Genomic DNA, 22,677 nt, shown 5'->3' with positions numbered 1-22,677 from the left:
CATTATTCAAAAGTGTAAATAACCGATTCACATCTACTCGTTCAAGACCTCTCATGATCTTAAAGACCTCTGTCATATCCCCCTCAGCTGTCTCTTCTCCAAGCTGAACAGCCTTAACCTCTTCAGCCTTTCCTCATAGGGGAGCTGTTCCATCCCCTTTATCATTTTGGTTGCCCTTCTCTGTACCTTCTCCATCGCAACTATATCTTTTTTGAGATGCGGCGACCAGAATTGTACACAGTATTCAAGGTGCGGTCTCACCATGGAGCATTATGATGTTTTCTGTTTTATTAACCATTCTTTAATCTTTCCCTTCTCCCCCTCTTTCACCCCACCATCCCCCTCTACCTATCATTTCACTATTGTTATTGTTTTCTTCTTTTGCAACTATGTATAATTTATCTGATTGTTGTTTTGATTCTGTAAACCGTTGTGATGGCTAAACCGAATGACGGTATATAAAAACAAACAAACAAATAAATAAATAAATAAATTCCCTTCCTAATAATTCCTAACATTCTGTTTGCTTTTTTGACTGCTGCAGCACACTGAGCCGACGATTTAAAAATATTATCCACTATGATGCCTAGATCTTTTTCCTGGGTGGTAGCTCCTAATATAGAACCTAACATTGTGTAACTACAGCAAGGGTTATTTTTCCCTATATGCATCACCTTGCACTTGTCCACATTAAATTTTATCTGCCATTTGTATGCCCAGTCTTCCAGTCTTGCAAGGTCCTCCTGTAATGTATCACAGTCTGCTTGTGATTTAACTACTCTGAATAATTTTGTATCATCCGCAAATTTGATAACCTCACTCGTATTCCTTTCCAGATCATTTATATATATATTGAAAAGCACCGGTCCGAGTACAGATCCCTGAGGCACTCCACTATTTACCCTTTTTCACTGAGAAAATTGACCATTTAATCCTACTCTCTGTTTCCTGTCTTTTAACCAATTTGTAATCCAGGAAAGGACATCGCCTCCTATCCCATGACTTTTTAGTTTTCGTAGAAGCCTCTCATGAGGGACTTTGTCAAATGACTTCTGAAAATCCAAATACACTACATCTACCGGTTCACCTTTATCCATATGTTTATTAACCCCTTCAAAAAAAATGAAGATTTGTTAGGCAAGACTTCCCTTGGGAAGTCTTGCCTAACATGCGCAAAAAAGAACCATTTGGCAACACCAAAGATACATTTTGAAGTGCTAGGTGACTGATCCATTGCTGCACATGTTCTTTTGAATGATCACAAACAGCACAGGTAGATGCAGCCCGCTACTGGCTGGCACAAGATTTCCCTCCACCTGCCAGAAGACTCTCCCGCTGTTTTCGCATGTACACTGGTCTCAGTTCTGGTCCAAGAGCGGCTCCGGGGGCCTGGATCCATTTCCCAGGGAGCAGCAACTGTACACTTAAATTCATCTCTAGGAAAGGGGGGGGGGGGCGATACTGAAGCTTTAAAGGCGTGTCAAGGGAATTTTGGTAGACAGTTTCAGAACAAGGTTTGATGTAATAAGCAGAAATCGTTTTCACGTTCAATCCTGTGGGGGGTTTCGATCATGTGCGGAAAAAAAAAAAAGGAGTGCAGCTTCAGCTTGGTCGACTGCTCTAAAACCGAGCGCTGCATTAGTTAATCAGGTGCATGTGGTATAAGAGTCTGTGTGTAAGAGAGCAGTCAAAAGGGCTCCCGAAGCCACGGCGGGAAGATGTCAACTGCAGCGAGGAGGGAAGGGGGCACCTTCTTAGTGCCAAGGTAGGACGGTGAGACGAGCGCCGCGTCACCATGCTGACGAGCCCGCAGCCCAGCCCTCGGGCACACCAGGGAGCCGCGCACTCGTCTCGCTCCTGTCACCCGCGCTCGAGCCGGGGGAGGAGGGGGCCTAGTAACCATGGCAACCGTGAGAGCCGGGGCTGCCGTTGCTGGAGACCCTGCGGGGCATGCGTGTTCACATGGCGAGGGGTGCGCGACGGCGGCGACGACGAGCGGCATGAAGACCGAGGCCGAAGTCGGCGAGGAGACCCTCCAGTGGGGAGACTTTCTGGCATCCGGCGACCAGACGCCTCTCGACGGTGGCCACAGGGACGGGGCTAAGGAGGCTAGCGGGGGCGTGCGGCTGCGCAGCTACGACTGGTCCTCGGCAGGTGAGTGCCCCCCCCCCCCCTCCCCTCTGAGCGGAAAATAAAACGGGACAAAACCGGGGGACGGTTTGTGGTGCAGCAATTTTCCAGTTGCATGTTGTCATTACGAAGCAAGGTTAGTCATCATTACATCTTCCAACAATATGGCTTTTTTGAGGACGCAGACATTTAAAACATGATAAGCATTGCTTCCCCCCAATATATATGTATGTATGTATATGTGTATGTAATTATTTGGGTAAACAACGGCTAGCAAAAGTTACAAATTTCAATATGGTCTGTAGAAGGTTTCTGGCATGTTTTTGTCAATACACATCTGCAGTTACCCATTGCTGATCAAGAGACGGTGTAAATTTTCCCAAACTCTAATTATCTGCATTTCTTATGTAATTAAACAACCCTTATCTGCCATGCACTATACTGGGAAGACTGGATGGGCCATCTGTTCCTTTTCTGCCGTCATTACTGTGTTACTGTTATGTTACATACATCATCTGTGCAGTTCTGAGCAAGTCTTTTTACCCTTCAGTTGGCTTCTTAGAAGCATTCTTGCACCCATGGTCCCACTTTTCTAGTCCTCATATCAGTGATTGGACCATTCCTGCTGGTGGATCAGGACCGGTTATGATACTAGCAAGGTCTGACTTTTGCATGAGTTTTCCAAAGTCACTGTTTTACAGGTTTATAAAATTGGCCCTGCAGAAATGAAATCTTTTTATCTCACATTCAAAACTCTGAAGCAATTTGAAAAAAAACAACAACTTCTAGTAAGAATACCTGTGGAATCAATCAGTTCAGATGTTTTTGACAAGGGTAACATTCTTATATAACAGGGATTACAGCTATTGGAAGGGAAATGCCAGGGAGTGGGATCGTGACAGTAAAATAAGTAACCTAAAAATAGCAAATATCTGCCTAACTGTTCTTAGGAGTGGGATCTCCGTAAAAACAGTTTAATCTAATTCAGCACCTCTAATCTGGTTAGCAGCATCCCAGAGCACATAGGAAATATATGCAAAGCATCTGTGGAACAGATGGTCATACATGGCTGCATGTAGAGCACATGACAAGGTAGGAAACAGAATGGGGAACTACATTATTCTTATTAGTACACATTTTAATGGGATGAATTGAGACACAGGATTGCAGAGATGGATGTTGGTAAGATCAGTTCCAGGGAAGTCCCTTGATTCCTTTCTCCTACTGTCTGTTGCTTAGCCCACTTCTAATGTAGCCTCTCCTACTGAAGGCAGATCCACAGATGGCGTGGCTTGTGTCTTTTGGCAGATAGCTGGAGAGCCTTCTCTGATGAAGAGGATGGTACCAGTCATGGACCCTCCGTGAGGGGTGACTACGGAGATCCTGTCCGCTCTGGACAAGAAACGGACAGGTCACAGGGGGAAGGACCCTGGTGGTTGGACAGCATCAGAGAGGATGAGCGGCTGGAGATGTCAGAAAGTGCCAGCAGTCACGTATGTTTAAACACCCTCGTGGATATTGGACATTCACAACTTTAGAGATGACACTTGCGCAGCAGCTCTGTGTGAGACTAGAATAGCATTTGAGTTGTTATTTACCAAACTTTGCTCCCGTGTGCCTATTGCAGCATTTGAAACAGGCAGGAGATCCATTTCAATGATTTACAAGAAAGCCATCTCAATTGTTCTTTTTCCTGTTTTTTCTTTTTCTTACATTTTTGCATGAAGGGAGCAGACCTCTTGAAAGCTCATCATAGACATATTAAGTTGCTCCAGTATAAAAGGATCACTTACAGTTTGTTTGTTGACCCTTAGTTATACGTATCCAAGTGAACTAATACATTCCTTTATTTTCCCCGTAGAGCAATGTGGAGGGTCTGTTTCTGAAATGCTTCCCTGGTCCTTCATTGGCCGATTCCAGGACTTGCCCCTCAGAAGAGGTACAGACCCTTGAAAAATTACTATCAACTGTGGCAGGAAACCCTGAAAATCAAGGACACACCAGGTAGGAGACTAAATAGGAAAAAACCTTTAGTATATGGGACTCTTACTGAGGAATTTTGCTGCCCGAGAGAGGTACATTTATTTTCTTTATTTGGATTTATTTCCTTCTGCTGAATAACATATTAGAAAGCATCATTAATGGTCACAAGGTTTAGAAGCTGAGTGGGTCCAGTCTGAAAAAAATGTGGACAGTAAAGACTAAACCTGAAGTGAAAAACCAGTATAGCAGCAAGTATGAAAATCCCCATCCCATCCTGAACTTTCCAGTGATTATATTTTGTGTTGCAGTTACTACTTAATCACATGCCTTTGTCACCTTGCTTGGAACCCTTTTATTTCTCTGAAAGGGTCTCCTGTCTAAGCATGAAAGATAAAGAAAGGGTTATGTTTCTATATTGTCAGGTATGATTACCTTTTTGAGTTCATGCCTATAATTACCAATTCAGTAAGGTGTGTGTGGGTGAGAGGGAAGAGTGGAATTGTGATCCTTAACATCTGCCCTTGCTAGCCATTGTAATGCCACTTCCAGGTGGTGAGAGTATGCACTGAAAAGCCAAGGTTAAATCCAGTGTCCACTTCACTTTCTCATTAGAACAAGATGTGCTAAAGAGATTTCTTTCACTTATAAATTTAGATCATCTGTTCTTGCCTAGATGAATGAGAGCACCAAGAAGGAAGCCATGCTGCAAGGCAAAGCACTCCCCTTTAGAAAATGGCTGTTTCTCCAAAAGCTTTCTTTATTTGTTCATGTTCATCCTTCTGAATGTTCGTTCACTCCAGCACAGTGGAATAGCAAATAAAGTCATCTCTTTCTTCTTGATGGATTTCATGTGCATGAGGCTTTCTTCATGTAAATTAAATTTTATGTATAAAAAAAAAAGACCTCTTTCTTTTACCCTTTTTAGATTCCATTTAACCTGGAAGCCTTCAGGTTTACTGTGTGTCAATATTTTATCCATTTATTTTATTTTTTGGCTGGTAGTTCCTCCTTTCTCTCTTTTCTTCCAGCTCACTTGGAATCAGGAGTCTGGTGCCCTGAGCCTTAATTCACAACTATCCAGGGGTTTTCCCTATTTCAATAGACCTCCCTCTGGTCTGGTCATTGCAGCAATGGTCCTGAGGCTGGAAGCTGCACACCAGAACTCTTTCTGGAACCCATTGTTATAGGCTTTAAATCTAACCATTAGGTATTGCATTTAGCTAAGATTCTTGAAAAATATATACTGCTGAAGCTTGATGCCTATGTAGAATTTAAGCAATTATTGGATGATCACCAATTTGGATTCGAAAAGAAACATAATTCTGAACTCTTAATGCTTTCTTTATTAGATGATTTATATTGTCGATTGGAACAAGGAGGAACAGGATTACTAGTGCAGTTGGATTTTTTCGCTGCGTTTGACACTGTCTGCCAAGACTCGTTGCTTTGAAAACTGCATCAATTTGGCATAGGCGGGTAGTGTTACAATGGTTCAGATCTTTCTTAAAGGGACGGTGGGAAAGAGTTCAGTTGTGTAATTCTTTTTCATCTTGGTGACTATTGCATTCAGGAGTCCCTCAGGGATCAGCTCTTTCCTTTATTCTATATTTATCGACAATTTGGTGTATTTTTTAAGGGTTTGGGGTTGTCCTATAAGTGAAAATTATAGCTTCCCTTTAGCTTACTTTTAGCAATGTCTGAATGATATTAGAGTTTGGCCAGGAGGTAAAGGACTTTCCTTGAATGTAACCAATTCTAAGTTGTTGTGAGCAGGCAAATAGCCTCCATTCGATGGTTTGCAGATAAATTACAATGGTACTTAGTTACCTATCCTGACAGAAATCCATAACTTAGATATATTATTAGATTCTAAGTTGTCCATGGTTCCCCACATACAAAATGTAGCGAGAGTGGTGTTTTATAAATTTAGGAAGGTGATTTCATTAAAACCACTGTTGCCCCCTAGCTTGTTCAGAACAGAAGTACAAGCTCTAGTATTGAGTTATAGAGACTATGGTAATGGATTGCCAGATAAAGTTCTTTGAGTTTTACAACTGGTACAACATGCAGCCGCCAGGGTCATTAGTGGTAGTGGACGATGTGACCATATAACCCCTGTTTTAGAGGAACTTCATTGGCTCCCTAAGTCATCCTTCGCAGTTTAAAATGGTGGTAATCGTGCATAAGTTGCTTCATTCGGAATATAAATATATGGTTGCAACTAAAGTTGCATTGCTATGAGCCAGCGAGATCTCAGAGATCCAAAGGAACTGAGATGCTCATCTTACCTCCTAGTCGGGACTATCACTCACATTATGGAAAAGAGCTTTTTCCTGTTTATACCCAGATCAGTCCAGACCGCTGGGATTATGCCTCCCTTCCAGCAGATGGAGACAGAGAAAGTTTAACTGGCACTGGCATATAACCTGGTGTGCCACCTGCAGTTCCTCAGTATTTCTCTGTCTCCAGCAGATGAATAGAGGTGCACTCCCTTCAGCCTGAAAAAAAAAGAGAAAACGAGGAGCGAGAGATCTTAAATTCTTTTCAGTTATCCTCCCAGGCGGTTGTGAGGCCCTGGTGGGGCTATCCCTCCTGGTGTTGAGGGAAACGAGCAGGGGGCGGGGACCCAGGGCTGTCTCGGTTGGTCACCGCTGGGGGGGGGGAGGGGGATATAACTGATGGGGCCAATGCCCTCCTCCCCTAGGAGAACAATTGCTTTGTAGCAGCTCTTCTTTTAGGGAAGTCTTTCTAGGCTTCCTCTGTTGTAAGTAAAGTTTACAAAACAAAAACAAAAAAACTTCCCTTTTTGAGAAAAAAAAAGGAAGAAAAGAAGTGACAAGGCTGTGCGGCCGGGTCGGCTGCATTGGGGGCCTTGGAGCAGCTGGCGGGAGGTGAGCGTGTGAGCGGCAGAGTGTTAATTGCCGGCGCAGCGCAGTGGGGCTGTTGTGTCGTGGTGGTCAGGCCTCTGTAAGGTTGGCGCGGCTTCTTTTCTATGGCACGCGACAGCGCATTGCCGCTCGCGCGGCAATGCGCAGGCTCGTTTACCGGGCTGTGCTCTCGATGCCTCTCTGAGGGAGGGGGCAGATCGGGGCCATTGGAGCTTGTGCAGGAAGAGCAGGCTAAAGCTAAATTGAGCACGGGAGCGGCTTTGAAGGCAGCCGCCCCTCCCCCGCTGGGTGCGGGAAAGTAGGTCATGTTGTCCGGGGCTGAGGGCCTCCCGGCTGCTTTGGGGGAGTGAGGATCTCCCCCCTCCACTGTCTCCGGTGGTACAGGGCATTTTTAATCGGAAGGGGATTCTTCTGAGGATATGTCAGATGTTCCCATACCATTTTCCTCTGAATTTGTCCTGCTTATGCACGAAGCATATTTGATGCTTCACTTTCAATGCATATCCAGCATAGTTCTCTGCTTCAACAGCAGGGGAGAAGAAAAACTGTTACTTCACACATCCAGCAGAGCTCTCTGCTTAAACGGCAGGGGAGAAGAAAAAAGGGTTCGCACTCACAAAGCGGGGAGTAGCTGGCTTGTTACGGCGGTTACTACCCCAAACCAAATGTACCTGATACTTCACTCTCGACGCATATCCAGCATGGCTCTCTACTTCAACGGCATGGGAGAAAGACTGATACATCACGAATTTCCAGCATAGCTCTCTGCTTCAACGGCAGGGGAAAAGAAAAACTGATACTTCACGCATATCCAGCATAACTTCAACGGCAGGGGAGAAGAAAAAAGGATTCACACTCACAAAGCGGGGAGTAGCTGGCTTGTCACGGCGGTTACTACCCCAAACCAAATGTGCCTGATACTTCACTTTCGATGCATATCCAGCATAGCTCTCTGCTTCAACGGCAGGGGAGAAGAAAAAAACTGATACCTCACGCATATCCAGCATAGCTCCCTGCTTTAACGGCAGGGGAGAAGATAAACAACCAATAAGGGCTGTATAACATAATCTGGGTAAAAACAATAAGCATGGGTGTAGCTTGCTTATTGCGGCGGTTACTACTCCTACTACCTCTAACTAATCAAGCTAGATATTTCACTTGGATGCAGCTCCTCCACCGCTCTCTACATTAATGGCGGGGGTGGAAGGGAATTAGAACCAAGAGCTAAGAGAAACAGATAAATATGGGAGAAGAAAAGAGGGAGGCTTGCTGGGCAGACTGGATGGGCCATTTGGTCTTCTTCTGCCGTCATTTCTATGTTTCTATGTTTCTATGATGCGGAAGACAGCTGGGTGGATGGGCTAGGCTCAGGGGTCCGGTGCTCGGCGGCCAGCTAGGAGAGCTGGTAGTTCTGGGGGCCTGGTTCTGCACAAGACATCCAGGATCCTTGGAATGAAGACTGCACTGGGCAGCCTGGATGTCGAATCCGACGATGTAGAAAGGGCTCCGCAGGTTCCAGCTTTTCCGGCGCTGACACCAATCCAACTGCCTCCAATAAAGGTCTGGATGGGCCAGATATGGATGGAGGGTTGAGTCAGGTTCTGTGGCAGAGGGGGATGACCCTAAGATGGTGCGATTATTCTGGAAAGAGGAGTTGTGGCCCTTAATTCCACATGTACTCGAAGAGCTGGAGATCAAGATTCCTCAGTTGGAGTCCGATCAAGAGGAAGTGGACCCAGTCATGGATGGTTTGAGGGGTCCAGCGAAAGCTTTTCCTTTTCACAAGTTGCTGAAAAAGCTAGTAGTCAGGGAGTGGGACACTCTTGAGATGGGCCTGAAGGTAGGTCAGGCAGTGGCTATGTTGTATCCATTGCCGGAGGACACCCTCAAGTTTTTGGCACTTCTTAAGGTGGACACGTTGGTGTCTGCAGTAAAAAGACCACTATTCCTGTGGCTGGTTCAGTGGTGCTGAAGGCCATGCAGGACAGGAAGTTGGAAATTGATCTCAAAAACATGTTTGAGGTGTCTGCATTGGGCATTCGGGCTACTGTGTGCAGTAGCTTCATGCAGAGAGCCAGTTTGCACTGGGTTCAGCAGTTGCAGGCCACAAGATCGCTATCTCCATCGGAGGCTAAGCAGGTAGACTGTCTGGAGGCAGCAGCAGTCTATGTGGCGGATGCACTATTTGACTTAATCAGAACTTCTTCGAGGATTATGATGTCTGTGGTTTCGGCCAGAAGGCTCCTTTGGTTAAGGAACTGGTTGGTGGATGTGTGGTCTAAGTCTCGGTTGGGAGCCTTACCGTTCAAGGGAAAGCTCCTTATTTGTGAGGACTTAAGAGGAGCTTGTAAAGCTTCTCAGGAAGACCAAAGGGCATAGGCTGCCAGAAGACAGGCCCAAAGGTAACAAAGTGTCCTTTGTGGGACGGTCCACGTTTTGAGAAAATAGGCGGTTTCGTCCTGGAAGGCCCTCGGCGGGGGTTCAGAGGCAAGGTGCCAGGAGGCAGCAGTCTTTGAACCAGTCCTTTTGAGGAGGCAAAAAGCCAGGCAGAGAAAGTCTTGGCCAGGGCTCTGGCGGAGCCAAGTCCACCCAATGAAGTGAGGCCTGTCCACTCCCCTCTTCCTCCTATTGGAGGGCGTCTGACTCTCTTTTACGAGGAGTGGACCAAAATCACATCAGACCGATGGGTCCTCAACGTTATAAGAGACTGTTATGTATTAGAGTTCTCTCGCCCACTATGGGACTTGTTCATGGTGTTCCCTTTGTCATGCAGAACTTTTTCTGAAGATCTCAGATTCCGGGATATCTTGAAGATGGTACCCTCCTTTCTCCCAGACCGTGGAACTTCCAGTTTTTCCAGATTTGGATGCGTCAGCTGTGCACACTAAAGACCTACAATGTTTGGATGTGAAGTGGACTTTGTTGTGTTACCTCAAAGTCTCCAGTAACTTCAGGATGTCTGACCATCTCTTTGTGCTTTGGAGTGGTCCTAAGAAGGGACAAAAGGCTTCAAAGTCCATGATAGCGAGATGGTTGAAAGAGGCAATAAGCTTGGCTTATATCTGTAAGGGGCATCCAGTTCTGGAGGGTTGAAGGCGCACTCAGTTCGGTCTCAGGTGACTGCTTGGGCTTAGTGTCAGCTGGTAATGCAACAAGAAATCTGTTGGGTGGCTACTTGGAAGTCGTTGCACACTTTTAACTGACATTGTCAGTTGAATGTCCAAGTTCCAGAGACCATGGGATTTGATAAGAGTGTTCTTCAAGCCGGACTCTCACAGTCCCACCCTAATTAGGGAAGCTTAAATATATCCTAGGAATCTGGACTGATCCAGTTATGAATAGGAAAGGAACATTGGTTCTTACCTGCTAATTTTTGTTCCTGGAATACCACGGATCAGTCCAGAGTCTCACCCTATGTGGGGGAGAGTCTGCTCATATTTCTGACTTGATTCTGGTTTATATAGGGTGCAGAACTGCTTAAGAGTTAAAGTTTGTTCTCTTGGTGTTGAGTTTTTTGAGTGAACAGTTTTCTGTTGGGGTTTAACCCCTTTTCCCCTTGCTCTTTTGTGGAACGTTATTTAAGTTAAGGTTGTGATAGGGATATTCTTGGCTTGGTCAATACCGAGGAACTGCGGGTGGCATAACAGTTTATATGCCACTGCCAGTGAAACTTCCTCTATCTCCATCTGGTGGAAGTGAGGCCTAATCCCAGGAGTCTGGACTGATCTATGGTATTCCAGGAATGAAAATTAGCAGGTAAGAACCAAATTTTCCTTTCTTTTTCGGCACCTTTATGTGGAACAGCCTTCATGCAGATTGGAGAATGGAGTGTGATATTAACATTTTTAGGAAACAGTTGAAAACTTTATTATGTCAGGATATTTTTAAGTGATTGATAATTAATATTTTGATTATGTACTGATATTTTATGAGTGTTAACTTGTAACCTGCCCTGGACAATTGTATTGGAAGAGGTAGGATATATGTTTTCTAAATACATAAAATAAATAAAAAAAGAAGCCTCCCCAAAATGTTAGGGAAGCCCTAAGGCTTCCCTGTTTCTGATCGCATTTCTTGTTTATTTTTGTGTATTTTTTTAATATTCTTTTTCAGACACTTCACACCAGATTACATTCAGGTAATGTAGGCATTTCTTGGATTACTCTACTGTAACAACACAAAAGCCCTGAAGGGAAACAAACTGGTGTGCGTTCAATACAGATGTAAAGCCAGAAACTCATTTTGGTTGGCCATGTTTTTTAGATCCGGTCCTAACAGGTATAACTTTTTAGGCAGGCTGTCCATCTCTGGCAATCCCTGTGGATCTCAAGAAGTACTCTTACCCTGGGGTATGGTTGGCCTGGATCGCAGTTTCTACAAGTGTACCTTACATCACTGGATATAGACCCCACAGACACAGTGAGTATCTGATCTAATAAAATGCTCTGAATAAAATGTAAAATTGCCCTAAAAAACACTTCACAATGGTGAGAAACATATCTCCTATTAATTAAAAAGTGCTACCTTTGAGGCCTTTATCATGTTACACTGCAGTGAGAAGTTAGTGTCATGATTTTAATAACCTGGCAGTCTTAAAACCAGTAATAGCACAGAACTAAAACTGCTTGTGTTTAAGTGTTTTGCTTTAGGTATATATAGGGGTAGATTTCAAAGGGTTACTCGCGTAAGATACGCGCATAACCCACGAAAACCTACCCCTGCGTGCGCCGAGCCTATTTTGCATAGGCTCGGCGGCACACGCAAGCCCCGGGACACGCATATGTTCTGGGACTTTCCAAAATGGGAGGTCCGGGCCGGGGGTGTGGCGGTGGTCTGGGGGCGGTCTGGGGGCATGGCGGTGGTCCGGGGGTGGTCCCGAGTGCTCCAGCACAGTGGCTTGTGCTGGGACATGGCGCACCGGCAGGCAGCCGGTGCGCACAGGTTACGCCTGAAAAAAGGTAGGGGGGGATTTAGTTAGGGCTGGGGGTGGGTTAGATAGGGGAAGGGAGGGAAAGGTGGGGGTGATCGAACAGGGAAAGCCATCGGGGCTCCCCTTGGGCTCAACGCGCGCAAGGTGCACAAGTGTGCACCCCCTTGCGCGCACTGACCCCGGATTTTATAACATGCGCGCGGCAGCACGCGCATGTTATAAAATCGGGTGTGCATATGTGCGTGCTGGGTAGCGCGCACAAATGTACCCCGCGCGCCTAACATTTAAAATCTGCCCCATAGTGTTACGGTGGGCGAAATCCAGAAGTGGATCCTTAGGCCGACTGACCCGAGAGTACAGTCGGGAGGCAGAACTCCCACTGGGCAAACGGAGCTTCACCTGGAAACCCGTGACTCCCCCAGAGGAGCTGTAAGAGCCCGGGTCGCTAGGACTTAGGAGTCTTCACCCTGGAAGTCCGAGGTCCCCCCAGGAGGAGCCCGTAGGAACCCGGACCGCTGGGACTTAGGCGAAGACGAAGAAACCCAGGAATAGAGTACAAACCGGAGTCGAAGGCAGGCGGCAGGCAACCAGCAGTTGGAGACACGGACTGGAGTCAAGGCAGGCAGCAAGCAAACAGTAGACGGAGTCACGGACCGGAGTCAAGGCAGGCAGCAGGCAAACAGTAGTCGGAGTCACGGACCGGAGTCAAGGCAGGCAGCTGGCAAACAGTAGTCGGAGTCACGGACCGGAGTCAAGGCAGGCAGCTGGCAAACAGGAGTCGGAGTCACGGACCGGAGTCAAGGCAGGCAGCTGGCAAACAGGAGTCGGAGACACAAACCAGAGTCAAGGCAGGTAAACATCAGGCGAAGGCAGAAACACAAGGCAAGCGGAAGTCCAGGAACCAGGCAGGGATCGAGTCAGGCAGGCAGGCAAAACAGAAACCGGCAGGAACGAAGACAACGGCACTCCACAAAGGAACCTCGTTGCAAGGCACTTTGGAAAGAGAAGTGCCTTGCTTAAATCTCCCGGTCGGCGTCTGACGTCATGGTGGGCGTGTCAGCACATCCGGGTGCTGACAGCTGAAAACGCCGTTCCCCGCGCGCGCGCGTTGCCCCGCTGAGGGGAGGAGTCTTCGGCAGCGTCTCCCTCGTGGAGACGCCGCTGCCACGCGGACTGGAGGGCCCTGGACCTGGCGTTTAGCAGTGCGGGGAAGAGAGGTAAGCGCCCGGTCACTAATCTAGTGACCGGGATCGTAACACATAGTGTATTTATACAGTTCAGGAGTGAAAAATTAATGTTTAGTTTCTTCCTGAGCCTCTGTAATGAGATGTTTTGTGCCATTGGACCTCCTCTGTGAGTTGATCCCTGCTGGAAGGCTCAGACTAGCCTCAATTTTATAATCAGAAACAATATTTATTCCCTTTGAGTGCACTCTGTCTTCTTTAACAAAAAGCATAGGGTTAACCTGCAGAATGCAGCAGTTATTACCATAAGCCACTTGCTGGGCAGACTGGTTGAATTATTCGGTCTTTATCTGCCATCATTACTATGTTACTATGTACTGTTCGCACTCTTGTAAGTTTTATTGTGACGATATACCACAGATTGCTGTGTATTCCTAAAAACTTAAAACACACAAGGAAACAAGAGCAGCATATGGTTACTGATGGTTTGGCAATTACACACATGCTGAATTAATTCATTTGATGTGTTCATACATTTTTTTTCTTTTAAAGGTTCATCCAGTACATGCAAGCCCAACAGTGGACTTACCTATCACAGGGAAAAAAGGAAAGGACCCTAATGTATTATCCACTGTCTCTAGGTGTGAGCAGGAATTAAAGCTAAGCAAGGTAACAAAAGATGGACGCAACTTATCTGACAACCGTCAGCCAGACTGCATTAAATAAAAATGTAGGGGTCGGCCCAGTGGTAGTACTGTGCACTGCCATGTGGAAGGACCCCAGTTTGATTCCCAAATAGGGTCTTCCACTCCCTTGATGAGTGTACACGGTGGCTATATGGGGGTAAGAACATAAGAAATTGCCATGCTGGGTCAGACCAAGGGTCCATCAAGCCCAGCATCCTGTTTCCAACAGAGGCCAAAACCAGGCCACAGGAACCTGACAATTACCCAAACACTAAGAAGAACCCATGCTACTGTGCAATTAATAGCAGTGGCTATTCCCTAAGTATAATTGATTAATAGCCATTAATGGACTTCTCCTCCAAGAACTTATCCAAACCTTTTTTGAACCCAGCTACACTAACTGCACTAACCACATCCTCTGGCAACAAATTCCAGAGCTTTATTGTGCGTTGAGTGAAAAAGAATTTTCTCTGATTAGTCTTAAATGTGCTACTTGCTAACTTCATGGAATGCCCCCTAGTCCTTCTAGTATATTATGTCATATAACACTCTACACACCATCTGGTAAAGCAAAACTTAGTTTACTAAATGTTGTAAATATATGGTATGAAATCAACAAAGAGAAATGACATCATAATGACTATCAATACAAGCACACAACACAGTAGGCATTACGTAGATTAATCAAGTAAATAAGATTCCCTGTACGTACCTGGATCAGTCCAGACCCTGGGTTATGTCACCAATCCAGCAGAGGGAGGCAGAGAAACATTCTACTGACTTTGACGTATACCCTGGGGTGCCACCTGCAGTCCATCAGTATTTCTCTGTCTTCCAGCAGAGATGAACGTGCCTAACCCTGCAGTCTAACTTTTATTACCAGCCGCCTCACTGCCTCCCAGGAAGTTGGGAGGTCCTGAAGGGACTATCCCTCCTGGTTCTGAGGTCGCCGGAGTTGGGGAGGTTTTTTACCCAGCAACCACTCCTGGCAGGGGTGATACCAGGGGGCCCGGCTCACTCACTCTATTTGGAGCAGCTCCTGGGGTCCGCAGCATTTGGTCAGGTTAAAAAAAAAAAAAAATTCTTTTAATTTTTGTTTCTGCCGGCAGCTTATATTGTGGTTTATTTCAGTATTGCAGTGTTCGGCGGTGCTGTAGTTTTTACTTTTCGCCGGGGTGTACTTTATTCTTTTTTCTTTTTCTTCGCACCATTTTTTTCTCACAATGCCGCGAGGCGCGGCCTGCTGCGCCTGTGGGGATGCGCACGCGCGGCTCTCACAGGAGAGTCTCTGCTCTGCTTGCCTCCCCGGTGGGGAAGGCTCGTTTATTTTAACTGCGAAAGACGCACGCGCATGTTATAAAATTGGAAGGCCATGTGCATGTGCGCGCGCAAGGGGGTGGCACACAGGGATGCAGATTTTTTAAAAATACGCCAGACAATGCAATTGGGCCTTCCCCACTTCCCTCCCAGGCCACTCCAATTAAGGAGCAGAGTGGGAGGGAACTTCCCTACCCCCCTACCTACACTTCTTCCCTCTTCCCCTCCCCTCCCCATCCCCTAAACCTAACCTACCTTTCCTTAAATTTTCTATTTTGTTACTTACTGTTCCTCTAGCATAAGCAAGTTATGCACGCCGCCGGCTGCCTGCACGCACTTCCCCGGAACAGCTGTTCTGGCCAGTCTCCATCCTGCCCACCCCTCCCTGCCCAGACCACGCCTCCAGCCCACCCCTTTTTCAGGGCCCAGTACTTGTGTGTATATCGGGGTTTACACACATGGCCGGGTTCATTATAAAATGTGCGCTGCGCATGCAAGGCCCAACCATGCACGTAAACCCGTTTTTATGTGCATAGGCCTTTGAAAATTTATCCTTTAATGTCTGTCTGCAAGGTTCAAAGTACCTTCACTAAAGAGGAAAAGCACAGTCTATTAGTCTATTGCTCTCTCTGTGTACTAGATCCCATGACCCTCATCAATTATTACCAAAACCCCATCTAAACTCAAGTACACCTGGGGGTAGATTTTCAAAGGATTATGCGCGTAACCCCCGAAAACCTACCCCTGCTTCCCCCTGCACGCACCGAGCCTATCTTGCATAGGCTAGGCGGCGCGCGCAAGCCCCGGGACGCGCGTAAGTCCCAGGGCTTGAAAAAATGGGCGTTCCGGGGGCGGGGCCACGGGCGGGGCGCCGGTATGGGGCGTTCCGGGGGTGGGACCGAGGCCTCCAGAACAGCCACCGGACCAGGGGATGGAGAGACAGGCGTAACTTCTTCGATAAAGGTCAGGGGAGGGTTTTAGTTAGGGCTGGCGGACGGGTTAGACAGGGAAAGGGAGGGGAAGGTGCGGGGGGGGGGGGGCGGAGGGCACGGAAAAAGGCTGCTCAGCTCGGTGCGCGCAAGTTGCACAATTGTGCACCCCCCTTGCGCGCGCCGACCCTGGATTTTATAACATGCGTGCGGCTGCTTGCGCATGTTATAAAATTGGGCATAGATTTGTTCGTGCCGGGTTGTGCGAACAAATCTACGCCCGCGTGCATGTTATAAAATCTGGCCCTAGGAGTTTAACTGATCCGGAAATCTAGCAAATAAAAAAAAAACCTTAGCAAAGCATGCTTCCAATCTACTAGGAGTGTCTGCAGCTTGGTCTCAGTATCTTCTGTCGTCCATTGCAATCTCCATTCAGGTAGTTGTACACATGGTTAGCCTATTCTGACTTTTGGGGGCCACCTGCTGTTAGCATACATAGGCCACCTTTCATTGTGTATTCAATGTCAGGCATACTGCACTCAGCATAGCCTGCGTAACAAAAGCTCCAGATGTGCAGTTATTTGAGTGTCTCTTTCCCCGCTGCGATGAAGATGGTCATAGGTCCTTGCTCATCAGCACCTCCCACTGGCAGTGTACAAACTGCTAATCATTATTTTTAGGTATCTGGAACAGTTAAACTCAGGAGTGGCATATACTCCCTCACCCGCTGGTGGTACAAGAGATAAAAAATAAAAACAAACCTGTTTCAAAAATCTATCCTAGTTCTTTCTTACAGAGAAAAAGTACTATCTGAATGTTGGATGGACATGCAGACAGCATATACCAGGAACACAGAGAATAGCAACTAAGAACCAATAAAACTACATCAATTCAGACTTGATCATGTATGTGAGAAACTAAATAATGGCATCTGCAAGTATGTATGTAACTAGGTATTAACTAAGTGTATCATAAAAATATTTCATCATGATAGTCAGTTATATTTTAAAAAGAGACAGCTGCTTTTTCTCTATTTCCAGATCAGAACCATAGAGCAATTGTTAGGGACCGCTAGGAGAGTGATCCCATCTTAAGGCGATAGTGTGCCCTTAGGTCTCGGCACGACCCCAGAAGACTCCAGAGCAGCACCGAGGTAGGCGAGGCGTGTCTAAGCATGGGTGAAGACTGAAGGTCAAACCCTCTACCAGACCTGCATGCTTCTGGAAGACCAACAACGCAGTGTTGGTATTTGAATGGACCTCCAACCATTCCCAGCCCTTTCAGACCTGTTGCTGGGAAACGGCAAGAAGCAGCAGGCCGGACAGAGGATGAGGGCAGACAGAGGCCTGGGAACTTAGAAGGCTCAAGACATAGACAAAAAGACTCTGGACGTGGATGAGGAACTTGGAAGGTTCAGACATTGGCACTGTTTCTCAGGACGCCCTACACAGCCCACGACAGGGCGGACCAAATGGGCTGGTCACGGACTACCCTGTCCCACTGCGCGCCCTACACAACCCATGAAGGCTGGTCACAGGACCATGCGGAGAGCGGGACAAGCACAGGAAGGGAACCCAGCCACAGTGAGACTCCAGTGTTGAGAACAGGAACGACGAGATGGATTTACCCAACAGGATGTCATCTGGAGGAGTTGAGGAGCTGGAAGGACAATAGACTTGAAGGAACTCAGAGCACTTGAGAGACTCAGACGAGGACTCGCAACTCCGGACTCGGAACAAGCGAAGGAGGAGCAGAACCTCGAAACATCAGGAAGTGGAACATCAGGAAGCCTGGACTAGAAACCTCGGAACACGAAGACATGGAACATCAGGAAGCCACGAAGACTCAGGAATCAAGACAAGGCATGAAACTCCAACGAAGAACAAAGACCTGATGGAGCACTGGAAGACGAACCTCCAGGGACAAAGAACTCCGATGCAAGGCAAGGCAGGAGTGCTGGAGAAGCCCCTTTTATAGGGCTAGCAGGAAGACATCATCAGGTGGGGCCTGGGGCCCTTTAAATGCTGTGAAGAGGCGCGGCCTCGCGCCTAGAGGCAGGCTGAAGCAGGAAGAGACTGTCGGCGGCGTCTGTGCCACGAGGGATCGTTCAGAGGCGGCCGCAGGACAGGCCTCAGACAGGTGCTAGCAGCTCACTGCCGCTGAAGAGTAGCTGATTCGTGGCTCCCTGCCACGAGTGAAGCAGCAGTCCGGATCGCGATGGCGCGGCGGCAGCAGTGGCCTCCTGGCCGCTTGGGAAGAGCATGGGCGGCATGAGCAGGGCCGTGAAGAGGACATCAGCGGCACTCGGCCGTGTGGGCAAGGCATCAAAGGTGGTTCCATGCCGCGGAAGTCGGCGGCCTCAGCCGCGTAGGAGAAGGCAGCGCAGAAAGGTAAGAGGCCTGCTCATGGGGGGAACTCCGCGGGCAGGAATCACAACAACAATGCTGATCCATTTCACCCAATACTTAAAGAAACCAAACCTTATTAGTTTCTGTACAAATTCAATGCTAGCCCATAAGAAGGATATTCATTTCCTGTTTTGACAAGTTATAGATTTCACTTAAATCCAAAAGGAATTAAACATTCTTGCTAAATTAAATTCATTTACTGTAAGACTCAGCTCGTTTCCCCATAAGTCTGTTATTAACCTTTATTCAGAAATATCAGTTCATTTAAAAGAGTTTTCCCCTCCGTTTGTATTTGCTTATGAAAAACACTTTCCTGCATCCCCCCCTTTCTCTCTGCTATTAACCCTTTAACTTCCTGTGTCCTTTCAAGTTTTAAAACGTCAACACTAGTAAATGGAAAGTCACTAGAAGAATTTCCATGACCCCCCATGATCCAATTCTGAATTCCTACACTATTGCTTTTGTCTTCTACAAGCGCAAATTGAGACTGGGCTGTGATTCCTGGATCTGAAGCTGTTCTCTGCTCCAGGAATAGGGAAGACAACAGTTCTTCACTACAATGATAATCAAAACCATAACGGTGCTGGAAAAGACAGTTAATCTCAGAAATCAAATCAGAATTTTGTCCTAATACTATAAGGTCCCTTAAATCTAGCATCTGTTTGGTTCAATAATCATGCTGGAACATTAAAGTGTTCGTAACCAGTCCAGCCAGACATCAAAAATCTGAACACCAGGAGTATTGCTAGACTTACACATGATCCCAGTATTAACAGCAAGAAGGACATGTATTCTTTTTGTCACTTTCTAAATATGTCTAATACTCTATTTTATTTATTTATTTATCGAGTTTTATATACCGTCATTCGGTTTTGCCATCACAACGGTTTACAAAGTTTCGATGTTTAACAGAGTGTTCAAAAGATTCGTGTGAGTGTTAACATAGTTATAAACGTAGTTCGGATATCGAGCTATACAGGTTATATTACATGCTTACATTGGTTCCACATGGTTACATAGGTCAGGTAGGGAGGGAAGTAATAAAAGAGAGTCATTGGGAGTTTTGGTAGGCTTTGGTGAACATCCATGTTTTTAGTTCTTTTTTGAAGGTTTTTAAATTTTGCTGTGTTCTAAGTTCGGTTGGGAGAGTGTTTCAGAGTTTGGGACTTCCTAGGGATATGGCTCTTTTCCGAGTTGAGATAAGTTTTTTGGATCGAGCAGGTGGAATTTTTAAGAGACCTTTGTTAGTTGAGTGGAGGTTTCGGTTTGGTGATTGGAGTTTTATTGATGTACTTAGCCAGTTTGTTTGCTTTTCGTATATTATTTTGTGTAATATGGATAGTATTTTGTACTCTATCCTGAATTTTATTGGGAGCCAGTGTAGTGTAGAAAACAAACAATCATTAATCTATCAATAAAATGTTACAATGATATATGAATATAATCCTGTTTGTGATGCCAAATGTACACATATGAGGGTATATTATGTCATATAACACTCCACACAATCTGGTAAAGCAAAACTTAGTTTACTAAATGTTGTAAATATATGGTATGAAGTCAGCAAAGAAAACCAATATCATAATGAATATCAATACAGGCACACAACACAATAGGCATTACTTAGATTAATCAAGTAAATAAGATTGCAATCATAAGAATAAAGAAAAGGTATTATACAAAGAATACTCTCTTCATAGGTTCTCCATGATATGGAATTGTGTATTCTCAAAAACGAATGACAGTACGATGCCGGGAACTCCACATATAGAAGTTATCGCTTTCTTGTTTGTGGCTCATTTAACGACTCACTGTTGCACACAGCTTTATATATCTTATTCTCTCTGACTTTAGTCTAGTGACTGCAAGTTAGGTGTTTCAATTTTTACTTCAACAAAAGATTTGCATCCAGCTTGCCAGGAAGGTATTTCAGTAATAGTCTTTGATCTTCCCAGTTGTTAAGAGACACCAGATATCTTTTGAGATTATTTTGACTCTTTATCAGCTCATTGATACCAAGGAGTCTCAGTAAAGGAGGCTTTACTGAGACTTTATATTACCTATATATATATATATATATAGGTAATATATATATATATTACCTATAATGTAAGTAGAATGATTGTATTGACACTATCACCGTCTTTCTTCCATATATATGGATATATATATATATATATATTGATCCACAATCGTTTATTTATTTATTTTATTTACATGTTTTTATATACCGACTTTCCTCAAAAAAGAAATCAAGACGGTTAACAAAAACGTCTATACCGATCTATAAGATCATGATGACGCGACAATCATCAATCATTGGGGTCTGTTCTGATCCATAGCCCTCTTCACGTCACAAAGTCTTCCAGGGATCTGGCTATCTTCTCACAATGAGCTGGGCAATTATTAGCCAGTAGATTTGGGGGATCACATACTCTTACTGCTGGGAGTGAACATCAGGGTACTAAGTTATTTATTTATTCATTTTTGTGATTTGTCCTTCCCTCAAGGCAAAAGACAGGATGCTCTGAGCCAGCACAGTACTTCTTAAGTTCTTAATGCAGCCCAAAACAGCATTGTATTATTTTAATACTAAAATAATGCAGGCATCCTGCTAAGTTGTGATATTATTTATTGGACCATTCAAATAAATCTAATACCTGAGCACTGGAGAGCACACAGTTCCCTTCTTCAGAGGCAGATACAAGGCTGAGGGAAAGAAGCATTTATAGTATACCAAGTGTTTGGTTTTTCAGGTAGCAGCAAATATATTTTTTCCCCAAATAATCTTCTGATTATCTGCTTTTATGACTGGTAGCACTCTAGAAATAATATACAATAGTAGTTATAAGATAATAATTTGGATTTTTTCAGATAATTGACCCCTCTCCCAGAGGTGAATTAAGGATGCATAGAATATAATGGTAGACAAAGGCCACAGTATGCATTAATTTCCAGCTTCACGCTTTGCTCCCCCTCACCCACCTCTGAAGATCCTCTGTATTTGTTCCATGACTGATTTAATTCTGATTCTTATTTCACCCACACTGGGAGGCTGTTCTACGCCTCTGCCACCTCTTCTGTGAAGAAATATGTCCATAGGTCACTCCTGGCTCTATTTCCCTTCAACCTTATAAAGTGACTAATTAAGTAATCACTGAGCAGGATCCCACCACAAGAAAGCAAATTAAACAGCTAACACAATGTATGATTTTATCCTCAGGGGGCAGGAATCTTCGTCCACATGAATGGCTTCAGTCCTTCCCAGCACCTCCAAGCACTTTTCCAACAGTGGACGCAGTCCAGCGGGAAGAAAAAGTTGAAGCTGGCCTACGAATTTAACAGAAGCTTGTTAGTGTGAATTGCTTCAAGGATGTAGAAGAGACATAGCAAAACGAGAAGCTTTTGGAAATACTTGCTCTTTTAAATTATTACTTTTTGTTTTTTCAAAGAAATATATTTTCGAAACTAAATGATACCCAGTGCAGCATGGTGATGCAGAAAATTGAAAATTCTTCCTTTTTGTACATCAAAAGGAAAATAGATACTGGAGAGAGTGGCTGCAAATGGTTACACCTATGTCCTTGGTGCTGCACATTTGTAGGCAAGGGTGACCCAATGATTACCTGAAAGATGGAATCTTTTTCTGACACCCTATGTGACTTTTCTTTCCTTTCCCTTATATTCCAGAGCATTCTGGGGAGTGTAGTCTTGTACTCTGTAATTTAGCAGAGGAGCTGCAGCTATTAGAATATGTTCTGTAACAAAGGGAAAAATCTTGGTGTAAATAAAGCCTGAATTAATCTAGAATTATTTCCATCTCTCTCTCCTTTTTTTTTTGGGGGGGGAGGTTGTTGGTAAAAGAACATTACCACATTCCCATTGGATCATGGAAGGAGTCATTTGGTTAGTGGTCATTGATGAGCTCATCATGTCTCCCTTCAGCAGAAGCCCACTGAAACAGTGTTTTATTTTCAATTCTTGCTCTTGTCCTGAAAAGGAAGCAAGTCTTATTAACTCATACTGGGGGAAAGAGTGTGTTTCTCTCCCTTTTGACTTTTAAATGGCTAAACCCAGCTCAACAAAACTCAGCATGGAGTCATTAGGAAGACAGACTGTTTGAGTTTTGAAAGATGGTGAGAATGTTTGGGGTACACAGGAGGGGGGTAAGTTGCCACTTCTCTTGTGGCATATGAAATATTGGGACTAGAACTGAGGCTAC

General features: G+C 45.3%; 1 protein-coding gene across 1 annotated transcript; it reads left to right on the top strand.

Annotated features, from left to right (window-relative positions):
• Nucleotides 1–1,816: 1,816 nt before the first annotated feature.
• LOC115073425 lies at nt 1,817–22,268 on the top strand. Its single transcript, XM_029571837.1, has 6 exons — nt 1,817–2,154; nt 3,439–3,623; nt 3,992–4,134; nt 11,294–11,420; nt 13,668–13,784; nt 21,679–22,268. The coding sequence occupies exons 1-6, from the start codon at nt 1,902–1,904 to the stop codon at nt 21,814–21,816; spliced, it is 963 nt and encodes a 320-aa protein (XP_029427697.1). The 5' UTR covers nt 1,817–1,901; the 3' UTR covers nt 21,817–22,268.
• Nucleotides 22,269–22,677: the final 409 nt, after the last annotated feature.

Source organism: Rhinatrema bivittatum, chromosome 11 (genome assembly GCF_901001135.1).
Source record: "Rhinatrema bivittatum chromosome 11, aRhiBiv1.1, whole genome shotgun sequence".
Classification (NCBI taxonomy): Eukaryota; Metazoa; Chordata; class Amphibia; order Gymnophiona; family Rhinatrematidae; genus Rhinatrema; species Rhinatrema bivittatum.
Note: the sequence above shows the minus strand (reverse complement) of the source record. Positions and strands in the feature narration are given on the sequence as shown.

Bases quoted from the DNA above. Each gene is read 5' to 3' on its own strand.
- LOC115073425 (XM_029571837.1), top strand. From the start codon at position 1,902: ATGGCAACCGTGAGAGCCGGGGCTGCCGTTGCTGGAGACCCTGCGGGG. The intron at 2,155-3,438 runs GTGAGTGCCCCC...GTCTTTTGGCAG, and splicing joins CTACGACTGGTCCTCGGCAG to ATAGCTGGAGAGCCTTCTCT. The intron at 13,785-21,678 runs GTAACAAAAGAT...TTTTATCCTCAG, and splicing joins AGGAATTAAAGCTAAGCAAG to GGGGCAGGAATCTTCGTCCA.